The sequence below is a fragment of the Plecotus auritus genome, assembly GCF_963455305.1.
Source record: "Plecotus auritus genome assembly, chromosome: 2".
NCBI classification, from domain to species: domain Eukaryota; kingdom Metazoa; phylum Chordata; class Mammalia; order Chiroptera; family Vespertilionidae; genus Plecotus; species Plecotus auritus.
The window spans coordinates 98,969,736-98,982,269 of record NC_137771.1 but is presented as its reverse complement, the minus strand read 5'-3'; the positions used below and the strand labels follow the sequence as shown (position 1 = coordinate 98,982,269).

The 12,534-nt window shown below is 41.4% G+C and overlaps 1 protein-coding gene across 2 annotated transcripts in view; it reads right to left on the bottom strand.

The window, feature by feature from the left end:
- The window catches only part of GMDS (GDP-mannose 4,6-dehydratase), a 736,645-nt gene that overhangs the window by 112,770 nt on the left and 611,341 nt on the right, over positions 1-12,534 (bottom strand). For both annotated transcript variants that reach the window (XM_080654381.1, XM_080654382.1), the window contains one exon: positions 7,348-7,466. In XM_080654381.1, the coding sequence (XP_080510507.1) occupies positions 7,348-7,466 (119 nt within the window). The remainder of the gene's footprint in view (positions 1-7,347; positions 7,467-12,534) is intronic.

Here is a 12,534-nt window from a genome sequence, read left to right as displayed (position 1 = left end):
ACAAAATAGACTTTAAAACAAAGTTTATAATAGGATACATAGGAGGACATTTCTTAATGATAAAGTCATCTATCCCAAAAGAGGATATAACCATTATAAACATTTATACATCCAATATAAGGGTATGTAAATATATAAAGCAAATATTGGCAACAGTAAAGGGAGGGATCCACAATAACACAGTAATAGTAAGAGACTTTAATACCCATTGACATCAGTAGATAGATCATACAGACAAAAAAAATCAATCCTGTATAATAAAAGGCTAATATGCAAATTGTCCCGTCTACTGGGAGTTTGACAGGGGTCAGGGCCAATCGGCTAACCACCTGCAGCCCCTCCCCCCAGCCGGCCAGGCCCAATCAGCCCCAAGTGGGGTTGGGAGGGGTGCTGGCTGGACCAAAACCATGCATGAATTCGTGCACCAGGCCTTTAGTAAGTAAATAATAGCCTTAAATGACATTTTAGACCAGATAGATTTAATCAATATTTTTAGGACATTTCACCCCAAAGCAGCAGAACATACATTCTTTTCAAGCACACACTGAATGTTTTCCAGGATACACCATGTGTAAGGCCACAAAACAACTCTCAACAAATTTAAGATGATTGAAATAATTTCAAGCATCTTCTCCAAACACAATGGTATGATGCTAGAAATCAATTACAATAACAAAACTAAAAAACACACAAATACAAAAAGATAAATAACACACTATTCAACAATGAAAGGCTTAACAATGAGTTCAAGGAAAAAATCAAATGATCCCTTGAGACAAGTGAAAGTTAAAACACAAGGACCCCTCTAATCTATGGGACACAGCCAAAGGAGTTCTAAGAGAAAAATTAATAGCAATACAGGTGTATCAGAAGAAACAACAAATATCTCATATAATCTAGTCTTACATTTGAATTTTTTTTAAAAAAGAAAAGCCGAGAGTGAGTAGAAGGTAGAAAATACTACAGGTCAGAGCAGAAAGAAACAAAATAGACCTAAAAAAAAACAAAAACAAAAACAAAAAAACAATACAAAATATGAATGAAACAAATAGCTGGTTCTTTGAAAAAATGAATGTAATTGATAAGCATTTAACCAGACTCATCAAAAAAATATACAGAGAAAGGACACAAGGGAAAGAGCATAAGTGACAACTGACACCACAGAAATAAAAAAATTATAAGGAAGTACTATGGACAATTATATGCTAACAAATGGAACATGGAAGAAATAGATAAATTCCTATAAATATATAATCTTCTAAGACTGAATGAAGAAGAAAATATGAGCAGATCAATAATTACTAATAAATTTCAGTCAGTAATCAAAAACCGTCCAAGAAACAAAAGTCCTAGTCTTCACAGGTGAATTTCACCAAACATTCAAAGAACTTAACACTTATCCTCAAACTATTAATTTATAATAAAAAAATCTCAGCAACGTGGGAATAGAGGGAATGTACCTCAACATAATAAAGGTAACATATGTCAAAGCCACAACTAACTTCATACTCAATGGTGAAAAGTTAAGAGCATTTATTTTTTTCTCAATGATCAGGAACAAGTCAAGAATGTCGACTTTTACCACTTGTATTTAACATAGTATTGGAAGTCCTTGTCACAGCAATCAGAGAAGAAAATAAAGAAAATTCATCCAATCTGGGAAAAAAGTAAATCTGTTATTGTTTTTTTTGCAAGTGACATAATACTACACAGAGACAACCCTAACGACTCCACCAAAAGAACTAATAAATGAATTCAGTAAAGTAGCAGGATACATAATTAATATCCATAAATTGGTTGCATTTTATAAAAACAATAAGGAACTATCAGAAAGAAAAATTAAGAAAACAATCCCATTTAAAATTGCATAAAAAATACCTAGGAATGAGTTTAACTGATGAGGTAAATGACCTTTGTACTTGGAAAATTATAAGACAATGAAGAAGAAACTGAAGGAGATACAAATAAATTGAAGAATATACCATGCCCATGAATTAGAAGAATGACACCATTAAAATGTCCACAAAACTGAAAGCAATCTATAGATTCAGTGTAATCCCTATCAAAATACCAATGACACGTTCCTCAGAACTAGAGCTAATAATCCTAAAATTCACAGAAGACCCTGAATACCCACAGCAATCTTGAGAAAGAAGAACAAAGTTGGAGGCATCACACTACCTGATATCAAATTATACTACAGTAATCAAAACAGTATGATACTAACATAAAAACAGGCACAGAATAGACAGTGGAACAGAATAGACAGTGTAGAAATAAACCCATGCCTACATGATCAATTAATCTATGACAAAGGAGGCAAGAATATACAATGGGGTAAGGACAGTCTATTCAATAAAAGGTACTGGGAAAATTAGACAGATACATGTAATAAAGTAAAACTTTCTCACAAGATATACAAGAATAAACTCACAATGGATTAAAGATTTAAATAGAAGGCCTGAAACCATAAAACTCCTAGAAGAAAACAAAGTCAATAAACTCTTTTAACATTGCTCTTAGCAATATTTTTTTTGGATAACTCTCCTCAGGCAAGGGAAACAACAAAACAAAACAAAAAAATTCAAATGGAATTACATTACATTAAAAACTTTTTGTATATGGAAGGAAACCATCAACAAAACACAAAGATAACCTACTGAGTGGGAGTAGATATTTGCCAATGATACATCTGATAAGGATAATATATATATATAAGGAACTCATAAAACTTAACACCAAAAACCCCCACAATCTGATTTAAAAATGGGCAGAGGACCTGAATAGACACTTCTCCAAAGAGGGCCTACATCTGAAAAGATGCTCAACTTTACTAATCATCAAAGAAATGTATACTAAAACCACCTCACATCTGTCAGAATGGCTATTATCAATAAATCATCAAACATTAAGTGTTGGTTAGGAAGTGGAGAAAAGGGAAGCTTCATGCACTGTTGGTGGGATTGTAAATTGGTGCAGTGGTATGGAAAACACCATAGAGGTTCCTAAGAAAAATTAACAATAGAACTAACATATGACCCAGCAATTCCAATTCTAGGTATTTATCTAAAGACATCTAAAACACTATTTTGAAAAGAGATATGTATCCCTATGTTCACTGTAGTATTATTTACACTAGCCAAGATATAGAAATAACTTAAGTGCCCACTGAGAGAGCACTGAATAAATAAGTGGTACACATATAAAATGGAATATGACTCAGCCATAAAAAATATAATATTACCATTTGTGACCACATGGATGGAGGACCTAGAGGGTATTATGTTAAATGAAATAAGTCAGACAGAAAGAAAAATACCATATAAGTTCACTTATGTGAAACCTAAAAAACAAAAGAAATGAATAAACAAAAAAACCAAACTCATAGTTACAGAGAACAAAGTGATGGTTGCCAGATGGGAAGAGGTTGGAGAGATGGGTGGAAAAGGTGAAGGGGACTAAGAAGTACAAACTGTTAGTTATAAAAACAGTCATGGGGATGTAAAATACAGTATAGGAAATTTAGTCAATAATATTGTAGTAACTATATATTGTGTCAGACATGCACTAAACTTATCAGGGGGATAACTTCATAAAATTATATAAATGTCTAATCATTATGTTGTACACCTGACACTAATATAATATTGAATTTTAAGTGTAATTAAAAAATAAAAACACTTATTAAAAATAAAATAAAGGAGAAACCAAGATGGCGGCATAGGTAAGCACCTAAACTGCTGCCTCGCACAACAATTTCAAAACTACAACTAAAAGACAGAACGGACACCATCCAGAACCACAGGAAGCTGGCTGAGTGAAAATTCTACAACTAGAAAGAAAGAGTAAAGCTCACAGAGAATTGGAGGTATGGCAAAAGGTCTTTGTGAGCACAGAGAGGAAGGGTGGCTGAGAGCCTGGCTGACTTTCTCTGGCGGAAGGGGGAAGGAAGCCCCCGACCGCACTGAACCCCAGTTCTGACTGCACTTAACACCAGTCCTGGGTGAAACCCCGTGGACCCAGGCTCATACAGGGAGAGTCTGGACTGTCAGGTAGAGAGAAAGGCACCTGCAGACTCGGAGACCCGGGGGAGACCCGGGGGAGCCCCGGCAGGCAGGGTTCTGGAGGCGCGCGCACCAGTGTGCACAAAGGCTGCGGAGGTTGCCACAGGCTTTCCCCAGCAGAAGGGAGTCCGAAGCTCCTGACTGCACTGAACCCCAATTCTGACTGCACTGAACCACAGTTCCAGGTGAGCCCCTGGGGACCCGCGCTCTTACGGGGGGGGAATCTGGACTCTCAGGTGGAGACTCAGGAGCCGGGGAAGGCAGAGGTCTGCAGGCGCGCGCATGCCAGTGCGCACAAAGGCTGTGGAGGTTGCCACAGGCTTTCCCTAGTGGAAGGGAGTCAGAAGCTCCTGACTGCACTGAGCCCCAGTTCTGACTGCACTGAACCCCAGTTCCAGGCGAGCCCCTGAGGACCCACACTCTTGTGGGGGGAGTCTGGACTCTCGGGCGGAGACTCGGGAGCCGGGGAAGGCAGAGGTCTGAAGGCGCGCATGCGCACAAGGGCAAGGCTGACTGGAAGCCATGACTGTCTGCTCCGCCCTGAGACTCCACCCCATCCAAGATGAGCACAGAGGCTATTGCAATTTGGCAAGTCTAATCCTATAAGGCTGTCTCCAGCACCGAACTTCTCCCAGCATAGACACAGCTGATCCTTACAGCCAACTGGCATGGAGGTCAATTCTTCCCAGTGATACCAACAACAATAAAGACTTAACTACAACAAGGCTGTACACACAGTCCACAAAGGGGTGCACCAAGAGTGTCCACCTCAGGTTAACTGGGGAGGCCGACCCACTGGGCCATATAGGAAACCTAGCACAAAAATCTACCCTACCAACTCAGGGAAGCAGTAAAAATGCGGCGTCAAAGAAACAGATCACAAATGAAAGAAATGGAGGAAAACAAAGGACTGGATATAGAATTCAAAACCACGGTTATAAGGCTTTTCAAGAATATCCTAGAAAAGGCCGATAAATATGAGACCCTTGAAGATATGAAAAAGGACCAACTAGAAATTAAACATACACTGACTGAAATAAAAAATATTATACAGAGACCCAACAACAGACTAGAGAAACACAAGAATCAAGTCAAAGAATTGAAATACAAAGAAGCAAAAAACACTCAACCGAAAAAGCAAAAAGGAAAAAAAATCCAAAAAGTTGAAGATAGTGTAAGAAGCCTCTGGGACAACTTCAAGCGTACCAACATCAGAATTATGGGGGTGCCAGAAGAAGAGAGAGAGCAAGATACTGAAAACCCATTTGAAGAAATAATGACCGAAAACTTCCCCCACCTGGTGAAAGAAATAGACTTACAAGTCCAGGAAGCCCACAGAACCCCAAACAAAAGGAATCCAAAGAGGACCACACCAAGACACATCATAATTAAAATGCCAAGAGCAAAAGACAAAGAGAGAATATTAAAAGCAGCAAGAGAAAAACAGTTAATTACCTACAAGGGAGCACCCATATGATTGTCAGCTGATTTCTCAACAGAAACTATGCAGGCCAGATGGGAGTGGCAAGAAATATTCAAAGTGATGAATAGCAAGAACCTACAACCAAGATTACTCTACCCAGCAAAGCTATCATTCAGAATTGAAGGGCAGATAAAGAGCTTCACAGATAAGAAAAAGCTATAGGAGTTCATCACCACCAAACCAGTATTATATGAAATGCTGAAAGGTATTCTTTAAGAAGAGGAAGAAGAAAAAAGTAAAGATAAAAATTATGAACAACAAATACATATCTATCAACAAGTGAACCTAAAAATCAAGTGAATTAAAAACCTGAGGAACAGAATAATCTGGTGAATATAATAGAATCAGGGGCATAGAAAGGGAGTGGACTGATAATTCTCAGGGGGAAAGGGGTATGGGGGTGTTCAGGAAGAGACTGGACAAAAATCACACACCCATGGATGAGGACAGTGTGGGGGGAGGTATGGGCAGAAGGTGGGGTGGGAACCGGGTGGAGGGGAGCTATGGGGGGAAAAAGGAGAAACAATTGTAATAATCTGAATAAAGATTTATTTTAAAAAAATAAAAATAAATAAAATAAAAATGTTTAAAATGATAAATTTTGTTATATATATATTTTTACCATAGTAAAAAATTTGCCAAAAAAGAACCTTCCAATCTCCCATGTATACTGTTTCCCACAAATTTTTCAACAATTCCAACAGAAATCTGCCTTCAAAATTTTCTAATGCAACAAGTGAATGTAGTGCATGAGTATAAACTAGACCATTTTCATATGCAGGTGTGGCAAAAGTAGGTTTATAGTTGTTTGTATGTAAAATAATACAATAACTAAGAAATAATAATACAAGAATAAACTCTGTTTCGTGTATTCACAACTGTAAACCTACTTTTGCCCAACCCTGTGCAGTGTAAGATTCACTCAATTGGCAAAACTCCAGTCAGATCTGATGGTTAGTTGGTAGCAGTTTATCATGGTGAAATTCCTGATTTTAATGTTTGTATTACATTTATGTGAGAAAATGCCTGTGTTTATGGGAAATACACACAAAAGTCCCGGGTGATGGGGCACCAGGCTGGCAACCTACTCTCAATGGTTCAGAGAAAAGAAGATTGTTTGTAATGCATTGAAACTTTTCTGTAAGTTTTCAATGGGTTTAAAAATCTATATATATAAAAGCATAAGCGACCATTACGACCAGTCAACTGCTCTAATGGTCAACCGGTCACTATGACAATGCACTGACCACCAGGGGGCAGATGCTCAATGCAGGACCTGCCCCCTGGTGGTCAGTGTGCTCCCACAGCCAACCTCCTGCAGCTGGCTAACCTCCTGCAGTCCCTCCCCCTGGCCTGCCAGCTCCAATTGGCCCCGATTGCCAGCACTGAATTTGTGCACCGGGCCTCTAGTTTTAAAATTTAAATTGAAAGTATTGAAAAAGATTGTGTAATATTATCATATTTACTGGTAAGAGTATAATTAGCTACAGTAATATCATAGTATACCATATATAAACTATAATAAAAAAATAAAACCTTTCAAAAGAAAAATATTAAAAATATAAAAAAGATAAAAGTAGTTTTGAAAAGACTGTTCAGATTGTGACAAACACTTCACATAAGTAGAGTTGGATGTGTGATGAATAACAAAGTCCCTGCTCCATGCTGAAACTCTCTACATTGCTTTACAAGAGAGTAAAAAGAGAAAAGGACAAAACCAAGGTAGAATAGCAAGCATATATACAAACCTGCCAGCAAATGTTTGATGAATGACCTGAAATCAGCCTCAGGTATACTTACACAATGGTTTTTCCAATGTGCAAAAATGACTTCTCTACAAATTCCCGGACGCTATGGACTTCTCCAGTAGCTATGACAAAATCCTCTGGCTCATCATTCTGCAACATCAGCCACATAGCCTAGAGAGACAAGCAAGTCCCAGTTAAAGTTGCAGCCAGCTACCACTTGGGAAATATAATGCTATCAAACACACATAATTGTGTATGGGCCAGGGGTCCTCAAACTTTTTAAATAGGGGGCCAGTTCACTGTCCCTCAGACCGTTGGAGGGCCAGACTATAGTTTTTAAAAAAACTATGAACAAATTCCTATGCGCACTGCGGGCCCGGGATGAGTTGGCTGCTAAGCAGGACAGGCAGCGGCACCCGGTGGGCCAGATAAATGTCCTCGGTGGGCCGCATGTGGCCCACGGGCTGTAGTTTGAGGACTCCTGGTATGGACATTGTTAAAAGGTGAACTGAAGCACATTAATATATTTTTTAAGATTTTCTTTGATCATACCTCAATTTGAATAGAGAAGTGGTTAGGAGTGCTTCACCAACAAGAGCTAGTGGCAAGGTTTTTATAGAGTAGACACTGAAGTGAAGTAAAGCAACACAAAGCAATTATTTGACTGGCTATAGCTCATGCAGTTGCCTTATTTGGGAAATGCAAGTTAGCTCTTTTTGACTGGTTGTTCTTAAGCTTCATTTTCATGTATTTGAGTGAAGTGACCCAGGCTTAGGTTAGCTCATGTGGCCTGCCTTATTCTAATAGTCTCCAGGTTTAAATACTTTAACCTACAACTAGAACATAATACAATATTTTCACCACTAGAGTAGTGGTTCTCAAGACAATGTGCATCATGTGGGAAACATCCTATCTAATTAAACAGTAATATGCAAATTGACCGTACCTCTGCCACACCCACCAGCCAACCAGGGGTGAGTATGCAAATTAACCCAACCAAGATGGCTGCGGCCATGGAGAGAGTAGGAGGCTTGGTTTTCCCTGGCAATTGAGGAAGCCAAGCTTTCCGCCTGCCCTGGCGGGCCCAGGCCTCCACTCAAGGCTACAAAGTTTCAATTATAGAAGATAAATAAACCCCAACAAAAATGGCTGTTGCCACAGAGCGAGCAGGAGGCTTGGCTCCGCTAAAGGCTACAAAGTTTCAATTATAGAGATAAATAAATCCCAGATACCAGGGCCTCCACTTGGATCGCCAGGGGGTGTGGCCGGCCTGCAAACCACCACAGGCCCCTCGCCCAGGCCACCCCACACTACAAGGGAACCCCCACCCTGATCCGGGATACCCTTCAGGGCAAACCAGTTGGCCCCCTCCCGTACACCAGGCCTCTATCCTATCTAAACCTATATAATGAAAGAATAATATGCAAATTGACCATCACTCCAACATACAAGATGGCTGCCCCCATGTGGTCAAAGATCCTGCCCCCATGTGGACACAAGATGGCCGCCACAAGATGGCCACCAGGGGAGGGCAGTTGGGAGGGACCAGGTCTGCAAGGGAGGGCAGTTGTGGGCGATCAGGCCAGCAGGGGAGGGAAGTTAGGGGTGACCAGGCCGGCAGAGGAGGGAAGTTGGAGGTGACCAGGCCTGTAGGGAAGGGCAGTTGGGGGGGACCCATGCCTGCAGGGGAGAGCAGTTGGGGTGGATCAGGCCTGCAGGGGAGGATAGTTAGGGGCAAACAGGCTGGCAGGGGAGCAGTCAGGCATCAATCAGGCTGTCAGGGGAGTGGTTATGGGGTGATCAGGCTGGCAGGCAGAAGTGGTTAGGGGCAATCAGGAAGGCAGGCAGGCGAGCAGTTGGGAGCCAGCAGCCCTTGATTGTGAGAGGGATATCCGACTGCCTGTTAGGCCCTATCCCGGAGGATCCAGATTGGAGAGGGTGCAGACTGGGCTGAGGGACATACCCCCTTGTGCACGAATTTTGTGCACCGGGCCTCTAGTACTATATAATAAAAGGCTAATATGCAAATTGACTGAACAGCAGAATGATCGATCACTATGATGCACACTGACCACCAGAGGACAGATGCTCAACACAGGAGCTGCCCCCTGGTGGTCAGTGTGCTCCCACAGAGGGAGTGCCGCTCAGCCAGAAGCTGGGCTCATGGCTGGCGAGCTTAGCTGTGGTGGCGGGAGCCTCTCCCACCTCTTGGCAGCACTAAGGATGTCCGCCTGCTGGCTTAGGCATGCTCCCTGGACCTAAGCCAGCAGTTGGACATTCCCTGAGTGCTCCCAGACTGTTAGAGGGCACAGGCCAAGCTGAGGGAACCCCCATTTCAGGGCACGAATTTTGTGCATCAGGCCTCTAGTTTCAGTATAAGATGCCTGGGCCACAGTTGCTGAAGTGGGCTTAGTAGAGAACATGCTTTAGGCATTTTCGTCTTTAATATCCAAGGTGATTCTCATGCAGCAGGTCCTTGGACAACAATTTGGAGGAACAAGATATTGAAGAGTATCTGTGGCAATTCTTTCTTAAGAAGAATTTAAAAAGCATTGTCTAATTTACCTTCATATTATGGATGGAAGGGAAAGAAAAGTATTTTAAAGATAGATGTTTATCCCCAAAATAGAACAAAATTTCTTAACAATAAAGGTATCAATATGGTGATATCAAAAAGCAAAATAATCAAGAATTATTAATGGACTTCAGGTCAAGATGGCAGCATAGGTAAATATGGTACTCCTCCCACAACCACATCAAAATTACAACTAAACTAAAGAACAAACATCATTTTGAAAAACACTTGAAATCTAGCTGAATGGAAGTCATACAACTAGGGATTTAAAGAAGAAGCCACACCAGGACTGGTAGGAGGGCCAGATATGCAGAATGGGCTGGTCCCACACCCATGTGTGGTGGATAAAAATTGAGAGGGGTAACTAGGCTGTGGAGGTCCCTCCTGAGATGTGAAGGGTATCAGGCCCACACTAGGACCCCAGCCAAGGGTTCCAGTAACAGGAAGAGAAATCCTTACAACTCTGGCTGTAAAAACCAGTGGATAGCATTTCAGCCCACAGATTGACGGAGGTTCAATTCTGGTCAAGGGCACATACCTCGGTTGCAGGCTCAATCCCCAGCCCCAGTCAGGGTGTGTGTGGGAGGGAACCAATTGATGTCTCTCTCACATTGATGTTTCTCTTTCTGTCTTCCTCCCTTTCACTCTCTCTAAAAATCAATGGAAAACTATCCTCGGGTGAGGATTAACAACAAAACATAACAAAAACATAAAAAGATAATGGCTGAGTGAGACAGAGGGCTCTTGGAGTCCTAGGCAGATCCTCTCAAAGGGCCCACATGTGAATTTACTTTGACTCAGTCTCTCTGAGCTCCAGATCCCGAACTGGGTGTAACAGCTCAAAAGGCATCAGGGACATTTGAGAAGGAACTGAATTGTTTGGCATCAGGGTGAGAACTAGAGGACAGCTTTCTCCCAGACAGAAGCCATTGTTCCTTTGAATGAGTCCTCCCCCAACAGAGCAGGAAGGTGGGCACCATATCTGAGTCTCCATCAAACCTGGCTATCACAGTTTGGCCTCCCTGGTAATTCCCTGAGACACCACCCAACCCAACTTCCAAGCCCACCAAGATGTTTCCAGTAGCTTTTCCACAAGAATGGCCTGTCTTGGCTCATGCTTTAGACTTTCCCAAAATTTCTCCTAAAAGCAGCATCTGGCCTCAGGAAGCCCTGTACCTTTTGATAAGTGGCCCTAGGCCTGGCACTAGCAGTGGCTAGCTAGGATTCACAGCTTGGCCTTTCCTGGGCACCTCCAAGCCCAGTACAAGTGACAGCCATCCGAAGATCACTTTGTAGCTCAAGGCTGGTGGCTCCAGGTATTACACAGGTGGTGGCTGACCTTGGCCTGCAACTCCCAGGAGGCCCAAGAGCCAGCACACCCAGTGGACAGTTTCAGACCATGTAAAAGCACCATCACCCAACCAACTTCATAGTGACACACTCAAGGGGTGGACTCTGTGGGAACTAGCATCCTGCTGAAGTAAGTCCTTCTCTGTGGGGTTGGCCCTTGCACAGCTGATTCTCCACAGTGGTTGGTGGTCACAGCTAGTCCTTGTAGCTGATTGGCCTAGGGGTAAATCCCTCTTATCGATGTGCCACATGGTGGGGGGATGCACCTGGAGTGCCCAGCTTGGGTAATTAAGGCTGTGCCACTGGACCCTACAGGACAACTACTACATTAGGCCACTCTACTAAGCACAGGAGATGAAACAGATCTACCTGATACATAAAAGCAAACACAGGGAGGCTGCCAAAAAAAGGAGAAACACCTCCCAAATGAAAGAACAGACCTCCAGAAAAGAACTAAACACAAGGAGATAAGCAATCTACGAGATGCAAAATTCAAAACACTGGTTATAAAGATGCTCAATGAATTTAAAGGAAGAGTAATTGAAAGTAGAGAATTTTGACAGCATAAATAAGGACATGGACACCATAAAGAAGGACATGGAAACCATTAAAAAATACAGTCAGGACTGAAGGATACACTAACTAATATTATGGGGAATCAACAATTGAATAGATAAAGCTGAAAATCAAATCATCGATTTGGAACATAACGAAGCAAAAACACCCAATCAGAACAACAAAAAGAAAAAAAAAATATTCCAAAACAATAAAGGTAGTGTAAGGAGCCTCTGGGATAACTTCACGGGTACCAACATTCACATAATGGAGGTGCTGAAGAAAGAAGAAAGAGAGCAAGAAATTGAAAATGTATTTGAAAAAATAATGATGAAAAACTTCCCTAACTTGGGGAAGGAAATAGACATACAGGTCCAGGAAGTGCAGAAAGTCCCAAACAACATAAACACAAAGAGGCCCACACCAGGATAAATCATAATTAAAATGCAAAAGCTTAAAGACAAAGAGAGAATCTTAAAAACAGCAAGAGGAAAAAAGCAGCTAATTACCTATAAGGGAACTCCCATAGGACTGTCAAGCTGATTTCTTAACAGAAACTTTCCAGGCCAGAAGGAATTGACAAGAAATATTCAGTGATGAAAAGCAAGGACCTACAACCAAGATTACTTTACCCAGCAAAACTATTATTTACAATTGCAAGACATATAAAGAACCTCCCAGACAAGATAAGCTAAAGGAGGTCATTACCACCAAACCAGGATTACATGAAATGTTAAAGTGTCTTCTTGAAGAAGAAGA